This window comes from Pelodiscus sinensis, chromosome 1 (assembly GCF_052426305.1).
Source record: "Pelodiscus sinensis isolate ZL-2025 chromosome 1, ASM5242630v1, whole genome shotgun sequence".
Lineage (NCBI taxonomy): Eukaryota > Metazoa > Chordata > Testudines > Trionychidae > Pelodiscus > Pelodiscus sinensis.
In genome coordinates this window covers 83,288,085-83,301,753 of record NC_143052.1, presented here as the reverse complement: position 1 = coordinate 83,301,753, position 13,669 = coordinate 83,288,085, and the positions used below count along the sequence as shown (strand labels likewise).

The 13,669-nt window shown below is 41.0% G+C and overlaps 1 protein-coding gene across 5 annotated transcripts in view; it reads left to right on the top strand.

Moving 5' to 3' along the window:
• NTN4 (netrin 4) overlaps positions 1-13,669 on the top strand; it is a 94,347-nt gene that overhangs the window by 71,888 nt on the left and 8,790 nt on the right. For all 5 annotated transcript variants that reach the window (XM_089780419.1, XM_006118291.5, XM_089780420.1 and 2 more), the window contains 3 exons: positions 3,389-3,602; positions 5,656-5,768; positions 8,266-8,334. In XM_089780419.1, the coding sequence (XP_089636545.1) occupies positions 3,389-3,602; positions 5,656-5,768; positions 8,266-8,334 (396 nt within the window). The remainder of the gene's footprint in view (positions 1-3,388; positions 3,603-5,655; positions 5,769-8,265; positions 8,335-13,669) is intronic.

The following is a 13,669-nucleotide window of genomic DNA, read 5'->3' as shown; positions in this document are numbered from 1 at the left end:
ATCATCCTCCTAGTTAAGATTAGCAAGAATAGTATGAATTTGCTTGAATAATTTTTCTGGCCCTTAGTCTCTAGCAATTTAAAATGTTTTCTTTTGGGGGAGAGCAGAGGTTGGGGGATTGCAAAGCATCTTCTATAATTTGTATTCCCAACTTCAAAAGGCAACTCTCACCTGTTCAAAGAGACTTTTCCAAGAACCCTGCCTCAGATGGCCAAGGGAAAAATGATTTTGCCGTCAAGCCATACTTCTGAGTTGAAGTGTCAAGAATACTTGTGAATGCTGATTTTAGGGGCAAACTGCCAGGAGATGCTTCCAAATCTCAAAATATAAAGACAAAAAATGTAGGTGAGCAAATGTGAGGGTGAGGGGGGTCTTTGAAAATTTGACTCTTCCAGGCTGTAAAAGGAAAGTTAAAATATAATCAACTAAATGTGTGTCTCTGATTCAGTTCAGCTCTTTCTTATGCTCAGATTGGATCTTTGCTACCAGCTTTCATGGGATAATTTTAGTTATTGGCCATGGTATTACAGAATCCATTAAACTGTGAGAACTGGGTCTCCAAACAGCAGCTCTTAGGAAAAAATGGAGAAAATATTGGCTAAAATGTAACCTGCTGTACCAGATTCATCCTTAGCCTAAGGCAATACAATTCCATTGACTTCAGCAGAATTGAATCCATGTATGTCACTGGTGAATTTAGCCCACTGAATGCATGAGACCAGAAGAGTGTAGGGTACTTTATTTTCCCCTAAGGGGGTTGAGAAATGCCATAAATATCCATTGCATTGAGTAAGAAAATAGCATGTTTGAATGCCCGTGTCAAGTGTAAAATACCTGACAGCCTTCAGGACAAAGGTATGCGAGCTTCAGTGAGCACTGCTGAAAACTATGCTATTAAAGGTACTAAAGTCTATTGCCTGCAGCTAGTTATGCAGTTTATGTAGAGGATTTTTTATCGTCTTATTTTCTATAATTGTATTTGTTTGGGGAAGAAGGGGCTGGAGTGGAGAGGGGGGTGTTTTGTTTGTTTAGACACTGTTGGATTTTTTGGGAGGGGGGTTTTGCAGATTCTATACCACAGGCAGTATTGTGAATTGGCTGCCAATATTAAAGGCTAACTTAGTCTGTTAAAACTGCAGTTCAGGTACGTCAAACTACTGAAACATCATCAGATCAGACCGGGTCCCTGCTACCCGCTGCTTGCATTGGCCACGAATGGTAATTCATGGCCAACCAGAGCTGCAATCCTCCAATACTTGTGGAGGTGCAGGTAAATATGGAGGTGGGGGACTGTTGGGGATTAACCCTGCGGACTGGATCCAGACCAGATCGAGCCCATGGGTCGGAATCTGCCCAATCTTGTTTTAGCTAAATGTAAGTTTAAATTTTCTGTGAAAAAAAATGATTTTTTTGTAAAAAAAAAATGCTTGAAAACTGTAATATTTAGATTTGGAAATGACACTGTGGTGCCTGGGACTATGTCTACACTGGGAAATTATTTCAAAATAGGTTATTTCAAAATTATAACTCCCAAAATAACTTTTGGAATAGCACGTCCACACTACAGGGAAGCCTCAAAATTAGTCTGAGGCAGGCTTCCTTAATGGGGATGAGCTATCTTGACTTAACGCCCCAGGAAGCATGGGGTGCAATTACTTTCAGTGACTCTGGGGAGTAGTTATTTTGAAATAACAACAGATGAGCATCCACACTAACACTATGTCGAAATTACAGTTTTGAAATAAGCGTTATCCTCTTCACAAGCAGGAGTTATTGTTATGAAGTAACAAGCCCATTATTTCGAAATAACTCCCCAGTGTAGACATGCCCTAATGGAGTAGCCATTTGATTTACTTATGTCCCCATTATCCTGGGCTCCCATAATGCACCACAGCCAGGAACTTCCATGATGTACAGCCTCCCCTCTCTAAAAAGATTCTAATGCATCATGGGAGATGTGCTCTGACCAGAGAGCCTATAATAGAGAATCAGAGGTTTGAGGCATCCAAATGGCAGCTCCCATAAGACTCCCTAGCAGTTATTTCCAGACCAAATTATTTTTATTTTCAGTCTAAATTTCTTGGTATTTGAATTTGAACCCCCCAAAAAACTGAAAAAAATTCCCTGATTTAAATTTGGACCCTTTTTCAGCCCTGTCTATATTGGATGCCAAAGACAGCAAAAGGAGGCTTAGATTTCATATGGGAAAATGTAAGGGGAGAAAAATTCCAAACTTTTCCATGTAGAAGTGCCTCCATTTTTTTCCATTTTGGAAGGTGGGATTTATCTCTCTGTCTCCTTGTCTGTCCCTACTGTACCCTCTCTTTTCTCCGAGAAGAAAAGTAACCTTGCTTTCTGACAATTCCTGTGGCTGCTATATTGACCAACACTGATGGTATTCAGAAAGAACCACATGTAGATTTTTTCCACTCATAAGGAAAGCTTCTGATATATGAGACTTGTAAACAGGGAAGAGGAAAATGAAAGAAGAGTGAAGAAGACCTTTTCCTTGTTCAGGGATGATGAATCTTTTCAGTTTTCTGATTAGAAAACTTTACACAAACTCAGAAAAATTGGTGTTTCAGGGTGTATACAAGAGCAGGATGGTGCTTTGTATACAACCTGAGTGACCCTTTGTTATCAGGGCCCTCATTTTTTATTCAGCATTTCAAAATGGCCACTTCGTTTTTAAATGCCAGAAAAGGACTAAATTGTACCCATCATTCATTTAAATTAAATTGACTTTTTCAAACCGTCTTGCAGCAAAAGCATTATGAATTGTTACCTCAGAAAGCAGTTGTGTTATGATTCTTTTTTGGAGAATGTACAATGATGATCCAGGTCCTGGTTCAATAAAGTCCTTCAGTGTGAACCTTAAAGTTAGGCATGTGCTCAAGCACCTTGCTGAGTTGGGGCCCTAGAGCGATAAGCTGACTAAATACTTAGTGGTAATACTTTCCACTTTTGGCGAAACACAACACGCAACCAAGCTAATTTGACTAATTATAATACAATAAAAATTAAAGTCTTGTCATTTCTAGAGGGAATTCCTCCAGTCAGGTTCATACAAGTAAGGAGAATAAGGTCCAGAAACAACATCATCATGAGTAGACTCGCTAGGTTTAGCATGTGTGTCACACTATTTCATGCAAAATTGTTGCTTGATTGTCAGTTCACATTTCATGTAATGACTGGAAAATGTGTGTGCTGTGCCAGTCCAGTAGTTCTGGGTAACTATTACACCTCGCTCCACAAGAGTGTAAAATAATGAGCACTTCCAGCTCAGCTGTGTGTTGTATGAACTAATCTGTTTACTCTGCATTCTTATCTAGCATTGCTAATTTCCATCCCAAATACACTTATATGATATACTTGCTTTGTACGGCAGTGTGTTCCTGCCACCCGGTTGGATCAGCCTTGCTTCCTTTCAGCACTAATACCTTCTGTGACCCCAGCAATGGTGACTGCCCCTGCAAACCTGGAGTGGCAGGTCCTCAGTGTGACCGGTGTATGGTGGGGTATTGGGGCTTCGGAGAGTATGGCTGCAGACCATGTGACTGTGCTGGAAGCTGTGACCCCCTGACTGGTGACTGCATCAGCAGGTGAGTAGACAGACATGCTACTGCTTGAGACTCACAAATACAATTAGATCATAAACCCGTAATTAATAAGTGTTAATTATTTTAGATAGTCTTTATTCTTTGGACTGGTACTACAGAAAACCTGATAATACCTAGTATATAAATGGATAGATGTTGCCAATATTGGGCCAAATTGTCCTCCTCCCATGAAGAAACCTATTGGAAAGAGGCAGAGAGGACTAAATGCTCCATGTGATTTTACCTGGCACCATTTCCTGCAAAACATTTCAGAGCTTTTGATGGGTGGGCTTTTGCTGACTGCCAGGTGAGCAGTGGATTATACCCTCCAAGCCTTCAGATCTAGAGGATCCACAGAGAAGGCACTATCTACATATATGAATGGCTATCCTGCTGTGTTTCTCTGATGACCCAGCTATCCCCCAGATAGCAGGGCATCAGCTGGAGGTGTGCTCCCATTGTCTAAGTTGCCCTGCAGCTGCTCTGTAGCAGTTTCAGCAGGGAGCCCAAGAGAGTTAGTAGAGCAGGACTGAACTCAGCTGGTGCTGTAGAATTCAGCCAGTCCTCCATTCATTGGTGTTCCTCCAGTGTCCCTGCTTCCTGTGCCTATATGGAGCACAGAGCCCACCAAAATAGGAGGAAATCCTTCCACCCTCACGTGCATATGCACAGGGGATGCACTGGCCCTGCCATAATTAGATTTATTTTACTGTTGGGCTTCAGAGTTTAGTAACTCAGGATGTGTCTAGACTACGTACCTCTGTCGCCAGAGACATGTAAATCAGACTACCCGACATAGTCAGTGAAGCTGGGATTTAAATATCCCCGGCTTCATAAAAATTACAAAATTGCCGCCGCACTGTGCTGGCTCAGCTGATCGTCAGCACAGCGCGGCAGTCAAGACGTGGATTGGTCGACAGGAGAAGCCTTTATCGACCGCTCCTGTAAACCGTGTCTTGACTACCGCACTGTGCCAACGATCAGTTGAGCCGGCACAACGTGGTGGCCATTTTTATTTTAATGAAGCCGGGGATATTTAAATCCCGGCTTCATTGACTATGTCGGGTAGTCTGATTTACATGCCTCTGGCGACAGAGGCATGTAGTCTAGACATACTCTCAGACTTTGATCCAGCAGCGGGATCTGGGGTTAGTAATACATTTGAATTATTAACAATACTATGTCAGGAGACTGGCCCATTTTATTATAGTATCATGGGTGATGACATATAACCTCCCCTTCCTAACATCTAGGTATTTGCTGCTGATACCTTCAAGCCCTTTCCATACTCTGTGGGGTTTTTTTCCATGCATTTGAAGAGCTCAATCCTGTTCCTACTGAAGTCCATCACAAACATTCCATTGATTTACATGGACCAAGTTCAAGCCCTATTTTATTGGATGGTAGAGAAGAACACATTTTAAATCAAACCAGCTAAGGAGGCAAGGTTACCAATGACCATCTGTAGGCCAAGCTGGCTGGTGTCTGGCTGGTTGGTCTTGCCAACATGCTCAGGGTCTAGATGATTGCCATATTTGGGGTTAGGAAAGAATTTTCTCCTGGGGCAAATTGGCAGAGACCATGAAAGAGGTTTTGCATTCCCCTGCATCATGAGGCATAGGTCACTTGTAGGTTTAAAGTAGTGTAAGTAATGGATTCTATGTAACCTGAAGTCTTTAAATCATGATTTGAGGATATCAGTAACTCAGCCTGAGGTTATGGGTTTATTACAGGAACGGGTGGGTGAGGTTCTGTGGTGTGCAATGCCCAGCAATCAGACTAGATTATCATAATGGTCTCTGCTGGCTTTAAAGTCTGTAAGTCTATGAGCATATAAAAAGCACAACACAAATATAAGAATTTGCAATGATCAAGCTGTTCACCTTCTAAGGCTGTTCATTTTTGTGTGTTTTACAATACCAGTAATTCTGGAGAAACTCCATGGTAAATTTCTGAGAAATGGACTATTGATAGTAAATGTGATAATTTATTGAATTTGTGGTATTTTCGACTGATTTCTTAAGAAATGCCTCTCAGTTTCCCTTTATTATAACAGTGCAGATATAGTCTGGCATCATGAAATTTCTGATTTCCGTTCTGTGTTTAATGAGAGTGAGCCAACATGGGGATGGGAGGATGAACAAGGATTCTCTGCTCTTCGGCATTCAGGTGAGATGCCCGATTCAAACATATTTCTCATCTCCCCTCTCATTACTAAGAGATTGAATTTCATGAACAAGAAAAGAGTCTTTGAAAGTGACTTGTGAAAATGCAGCAGAGCGTTGCTTTGGTTTAATGCCTTAGCAATGGTGGTTGCGAGGAATATAATGTCCAATGTTCAGTACTGTTCAACTACCCCTCCCCCCCAAAAAAACCATAAGGAACATTTAAAAACTTACTTTGACCCACATACACAAGGATCTCTAAAGTCTAGGCAGAAAGTCCCATCTTAAAATCTCATGCCAATGTGCAGAGGTTGATAACTTGAGTATCTGCGTGAGACTTCATCCTGAACCATGAATTCTCAGGCTTTTGCACATTTACATCAGAGTAATTTTAAATGGGTTTTGTTTTACTTTGTTTTTTGTGATATTTGCCCAGAGCTGTTATGCTCTGTTGCGTGAATTGATGATAATATTATTTAAAGAGTGTGATACCACCCAGATAAATTAGATATGGGATCAAAGAGTTTCTAAAATAAGAGTGACAACACCATAATTTTCTCAGACTCTCATATCAAGTTTGGAAGCTGTTGTGGTTTGTGACATAGCTACAGACTACTCATAGTCCAGCTGTAATTTCAAATGAAGAAGTTATTTTTCATTTGTCCTCCTAAAAATATTGTGTAGTGTTGCCATGATGCATATACGAGAAGCCTGTTTGTGCAGTTCCTCTGTCAGTTACTTACATGACTAATCTTAATGACTTTAGCGCAATGACTCACGTGAGTAAGCATTCACCACCAGAAGAGTTCCACAACTGGGGCGTTTATGTTTTGTAGAATGGCTGTACACCTGTTTCTTGAAGTCATTCCATCTCATCAAGTCATGTGCGAGTGCCATTTTCTTTGTGTGCAATAAATTGCATGATAAAAATCCTGAGGATACATTAAGTGTGTGTGGGGGGGGACTTAGTGTTTATCCATGAGGCTTTTAAATATAAATCTTTGTTCCAAGAGCACAATAGAAATTAATTTGCTTTATAGAATGACCATCTGTAACATCTCATTTTAAACAAATTTTGACTTTAATTCCAAATCCTCAAGTTGCCCTTAATGACTTTAGTTCAATTTCTCAAAAAAGGGTGGTTTGAGGAATCAGTACAAGTCAAAATGCAGAGATAGAATCAGAAAAGACTCGCTTCTTATGTTTTTTATGTAACTCAACATAGTAGAGGTTTTTTCTCCCCTTCCCTTCAGATTTTGTGCAAAAAAATTCCTCTTGGGCTAAGATCTTGTGAATATATCTTCAAGCTGGAGCCCAGTTTTCTGAAGATAGGGGATTGGAACTTGACCAAGCAAAATGTTTAAGCACTGTGCTTGACTTTGAGCATACGATCCAGTGCAATTGGCATTGATGTGGAACTACACATATCCATAAAATTAAGCTCCTGCTTAAATGCATTGCTGGGTCAGGAGCTTAAAATGAAAACTCTGCCAAACCCATCACTATTAGACGTAAAGGGTATTTGTACAAATACGCCTATATTGCAATGAGGAATACTACAGAACATCACAAGCTATATTGAGAAGGCCTTGGACTCAGGCCCCTTTACAGCACCCCTATACTGTACTACGAATGGGGTGGAGAGCTGGTGGATGTCCCTAGCTGAGCATTCCTCTGGCCCAGGGGAATCCTAAGGTGGCACAGAGACAGGTCTGGTGGGAGACTGGAGAGTTTATACTATTAAAAGGTAAAAATAGGAAGATTACAATTTTAGAATAAATGTGTCATCTGATGAAAGGGAGCTTGTATGTTCTGAAAGATAAGCTTGTGCTTCAGCCATGTATAAGTGCTTTTCAGAGTTGAGGAGAGGGGCATGCAATAGGGAAACATGCTCAGTTGTGTCTCACCTGGTGTCCTATGGGTGCTTTCAGACCTCATTCTGAGTGGAGTTGTGTTAATGAAAATATGAATAATCATGTGCCCATGCGGTCTGCATGTTGCTGGCATTTGGTTACCACTGCTTACAACCCTTGTATTCTCACTCTCTGTGGAGGTGTTCCCTTAAGATGTGGCTTATGACTGCTGGAAAGTGAGGGAGCCCTCAAAATCCTCTCACACCGACCACTGAATAAGCAGAGTCATTGGGTAATGATTTTGTGGGCCTCATTCTCCTTTTACTTTCTCATCTGTAAAGCAGAGTAATTCAAGTGAGGTCAATGGAGTTGCACCTTATAGGGCTAGTGTGGGATAAGAACAAGAGGTGAAATCCAGGCCATCACAAAGTTATTAACAGAAATCTCACTAACTTCAGTGGGGCAAGGATTTCAGCTAGACCCTGTCTCTACCCACGCAGACTGACCTAAACCTGCAATGATAGACTGAAAAGCTCTACTACATCCCATTACCCACCTACTGCTCTGGTCCATTCCCTTCCTTTGCTGCATGTTTCAATCTTTTGGATACTATTCATGGGACATTTTGGGTTTGGCTTGTTTCCACAGGTAAATGTGAATGCAAAGAACAAGTTTTAGGGAATCCCAAGGTCTTCTGTGGAATGAAGTACACATATGGTGAGTTACGAGGTGAACATATTCTTGTTGGGTTGAGTTATTGTTAGCACCTCAAGGGCAGTTTGAGGAGATGGTATAAAAGTGTAAGGTCAGCGAGGCTGGTGCCCCATGAAAATGGATTAAACCAGCAAAACTGAATAAAGGATGCAATAATATTTACCTCTCTTATTGCAACTTTACAAGAAATGCCAAGAGTCAGAGGTGGATTCCCATGAACACTCACTAGGCATGTCACTTGGCAGACACCCAGTTTGCCTGTGTTCTGATTCTACCCACGATCATTTTCAAGGAACAATTATAGAGAAAATTACATTTTTATTTATAACATAAGAATGGCCACACTGGGTCAGACCAAAGGTCCATCTAGCCCAATATCCTGTCTGCCAACACTGGTCAATGCCAGATGCCCCAGAGGAGTGAACAGAACAGGGAATCATCAAGCAATCCCTCTCCCATCATCCATTCCAGGTCTCTGACAGACTAGAAAAACCATTCCTACCCATCCTGGCAAATAGTCATTGATGGACCTACCATCTAGGAATTATCTAGTTCTTTCTTGAACCCTGTTAAAGTCCTGGTCTTCGCAACATCCTCTGGCAAGGAGTTCCACAGGCCAACCATGAACTGTGTTAAGAAAAACTTCCTTTTGTTTGTTTTAAATCTGCTATCTATTAATTTAATTTGGTCACCCTAGTTCTTATGTTATGGGAACAAGTAAATAACTTTTCCTTATTCACTTTTCCACACCAGTCATGATTTTATATACGTTTATCATATCTCCCCCTTCGTCTCCTCTTTTCTAAGGTGAAAAGTCCCAGTCTTTTTAATCTCTCTTCATATGGGACCTGTTCCAAACCCCTAATAATTTTTGTTGCCCTTTTCTGAATCTTTTCCAATGTCAGTATCTCTTTTTTGAGATGAGGTGACCACATCTATATGCAGAATTCAAGATGTGAGCATACCATGGTTTTATATAGAGGCAATAAGATGTTCTCTGTCTTATTCTCTATCCCTTTTTAAATTATACCTAACATTCTGTTTGCTTTTTTGACTGCCACTACACATTAAGTGGATGTTTTCAAAGAACTATCCACAGTGACTCCAAAATCTCTCTCTTGAGTAACAACAGCTAAATTAGTTCCCATCATGCTGTATGTATAATTGGGATTATAGTTTTCCAATGTGCATTACTTTACATTTATGAACATTACATTTCATTTGCCATTTTATTGCCCAATCACTTAGTTTTGTGAGATATTTTTGAAGCTCTTTCTTGAAACTCTGCTTTGGTCTTAACTATCTTGAGCAGTTTAGTATCATCTGCAAATTTTGCCTCCTCACTGTTTACTTTTTTCTCCACATCATTTATAAATAGGTTGAATAGGATTGGTCCCAATATGGACCCTTGGGAGACACCGTTAGTTACCTCTCTCCATTCAGAAAACTTACCGTTTATTCTTACCCTTTGTTTCCTGTCTTTTGACCAGTTATCAGTTCATGAGAGGACCTTCCCTCTTATCCCATGTCAGCTCAGTTTGCTTAAGAGCCTTTGGTGAGGGACTTTAACAAAGGCTTTCTGGAAATAAAAGTACACTGTATCTGCTGGATCCCCCACGTCCACATGTTTGTTGACCCCCTCAAAGAACTCTAGTAGATTAGTAAGACATGATTTCCCTTTACAGAAGCCATGTTGACTTTTCCCCAACAAATTATGTACATCTATGTCCCTGACAATTTTATTCTTTACTGTCGGTTCAACTAATTTGCCCGGTACTGACGTTAGACTTACTGGTCTGCAACTGCCAGGATCGCCTCTAGAGCCCTTTTTAAATATTGGCATCATATTAGCTATCTTCCAGTCATTAGGTACAGAAACTGATTTAAAGGATAGGTTACAAACCACAGTTAATAGTTCTGCAATTTCACATTTGATTTCTTTTAGAACTCGGGTGAATGCCAGCTGGTCCCAGTGACTTGTTACTGTTAGTTTATCAATTTATTCCTAAACCTCCTCTAATGACACCTCAATCTGGGACAATTCCTCAGATTTGTCACCTAGAAAGAATGGCTTAGGTTTCTAACATCCTCATCCATGAAGACCAAAGCAAAGAATTCATTTAGTTTCTCCACAATGACCTTATCATCTTTGAGTGCTCCTTTGGCATCTCAATTGTCCAGGTGCCCCACTGGTTGTTTATCAGGCTTCCTGCTTCTGATGTACTTAAAAAAATCTTGCTATTACTTTTTGATTTTTCGGCTAACTGTTCTACAAACTCTTTTGTGACTTTTCTTATTATATTTTTACACTTAATTTGACAAAGTTTATGTTCCTGTCTAGTTTCCTCATTAGGATTTAACTTCCACTTTTTAAATGATGTCTTTTTATCTCTCACTGCTTCTTTTACTTGGTTGTTAAACCATGGTGGCACTTTTTTGGTTCTCTTACTGTATTTTTTAATTTGGGGTATACATTTAAGTTGGGCCTCTATTATGGTGTCTTTGAAAAGTCTGTATGCAGCTTGCAGAAATTTTACTTTTGTCACTGTACCTTTTAATTTCTGAAATTAAATGCCACAGTGTTGGGCTGCTGAGCTGTTTTTCCCACCACATGGGAAATTTTATTACATTATGGTCACTCTTTCCAAACGGTCCAGTTATATTAACCCCTTGGACCTAAGCTCCACTTAGGACTAAATCAAGAATTGCCTCTCCCCTTGTGGATTCCAGATCCAGCTACTCCAAGAAGCAGTCATGTAAGATATCAAGAAATTTTATCTCTGAAACCCATCCTGTCTAGTCAATATAGGGATAGTTGAAATCCCCCATTATTATTGAGCTTTTTAGTTTGATAGCCTCTCTAATCTCCCTTAGCATTTCATAGTCTCTATCGTTATCCTGGTCAGGTGGTCCCTACTGCTATATTCTTATTATTAGAGCATGGAATTATTACCCTTAGAGATTCTGTGGCACATTTTGGTTCATTTAAGCTTTTTACTTCATTTGATTCTACATTTTCTTTTACGTATAGTGCCACTCACCCACCAGCACAACGTGTTCTGTCCTTCCAATATACGCTGGTATGACTGTGTCCCATTGATTGTCCTTATTCCACCAAGTTTCTGTGATGCCTTTTATATCAATATCCTCCTTTAATACAAGGCACTCTAGTTCAACCATTTTATTATTTAGACTTCTAGCATTTGTGTATAAGCACTTCAATAATTTGTCATTATTTGTCTGCCATTTCCTGAAGTGTTAGACTCTTTTTCATTTGATTGTTTCTCATGTGATCTTACCTGTACTTTATCCTCTCCTCTTTACCAGAACATTGAGAATCTCTATTAATAGACCCTCCCCTAAGAGATGTCATGTACGCCTCTGCACCTGTTAGTTTTCCCCCAGCCCTTAGTTTAAAAACTGCTGTATGACCTTTTTAATGTTAAGTACCAGCAATCTTGTTCCATTTTGATTTAAGTGGAGCCCATCCTCCCTGTATAGGCTCTCCCTTTCCCAAAAGTTTCCCCAGTTCCTAATAAATTTAAACCCCTCATCCATGCATTGAGACTCTGAAGTTCTGCCTGCCCACCTGGCCCTGTGCATGGAACTGGAAGCATTTCAGAGAATGCTACCATCAAGGTGCTGGATTTCAGTCTCTTTCCTAGTAGCCTAAATTTGGCCTCCAGAACCTCTCTCCTACCATTCGCTCTGTCATTGGTACCTACATGTACCACTACCACTGGCTCCTACCCAGCACTACACATAAGACTATCTAGATGTCTTGAGAGATCCAAAACCATCACACCAGGAAGGCAAGTTGCCATTCGGTTCTCCCAGTCATTACAAACCCAGCTGTCTATATTCCCAATGATCAAATCCCCCATTATTAACACCTGCCTTTTCCTAATGACTGGAGTTCCCTCCCCCAGAGAGGTATCCTCAGTGTGAGAGGATACCACAACATCTTCTGGAAGGAGGATCACAGCTATGGGATGGTTTCCCACTGCTCCCATTGACTGTTCTCCTTCCCTGAGCCTTTCACCCTCCTTAAGAGCACAGGAGCTGCCTGACTAGAGGTGAGATAGTTCCAGTGTCCCAGAAAGCCTCATCTACATACCTCTCTGCCTCCCTTAGCTCCTCCAATTCAGCCATCCTGACCTCCAGAGCCTGTACATGGTTTCTGAGGGCCAGGAGCTCTTTGCACCAAATGCACACATACGCCACCCGTCCACAGGGCAGGTAATTATACATGCTGCGTTAGGTGCAATAAACAGGATAGCCCCCACTCTGCTGCTGGGCTTTTGTCTGCATTCTTACAGATAATTAGATTATTGATAAGGTTTTTATTTAAATCAGCTAGCTTTGGTTTTAGTTTAGTTTAAATGTTTTAAAGAATACCAGGCGTACCTAGCCCCCTTCCAACTCCCCCTCTTAGTTCCCTCATGAAACTCCCTGTTAGCTGCTCCTGTTCACTAAGCTCCCTGGTTGCTTACTAGTGAGCTTTATATAGCCTTGGCCTTCCTGATAGCCCCACCCTGGTTAAGGCTTGCCCAACAAACAGAGGGTTCAAGGTTTCAAATCCTCGTTAAGAAGCTCACAGCTTCCAACTGCCAGCCTCAGCATGTGGTCCTTCATACATTTGGAACTTTTCCCTGCATGTTTTACATCCTCATTACCCCCTTGATTTTCAGTGGGAGGACAGGGTACACAAGAAATGCAGGACTGGGCCTTTATTTGATGCAAGTCACCACAAGTATTTAGGCAATGTGCAAAATATATAATTATAAACACACACACACACAGAGGTACACACTACGCATCATGGCCAAGCACAATCAAGTGTCTAGCTCCATTATCCACCCTCTAACCACTAGAAAAGCCTCTTGGCTCAAGGACCAATACTAAGAGATAGACCTTGTCCAGAAAGTCATCCCTGCACCATTGTCTGGAAGCCATTAGCTCTGAGTTCTGATGTCTCACAAGACGAAATGATTTCCATAGGCACAGACCATTCACTGAGAAATCTCTTCCATCAACCCTTAAGAGTTCACTGCTAAAGACCAGCCTCCTGTCAACAAGAGCTCACTGGTGGGAACGGGGTGATGTTAGAGTGGTTGCATATTGAGACTTAAAGGAGTAAGGGGAAAACTTTGTCCATGGTGAGCATGCAGCTGAACGCCAGTGAACTGTCTTGACACCATGCAGAGGAAGGAATTCTTTGTATAACACTCCCTTCATTTCATGCGCTTTCAAACTTTTTTGCACCTGCTCTGTCTCGTGCTAGAGTTTAAAATGCAGTGAAAGATAATCCAGGCCCTTACAGCCTGCACAGTCACCC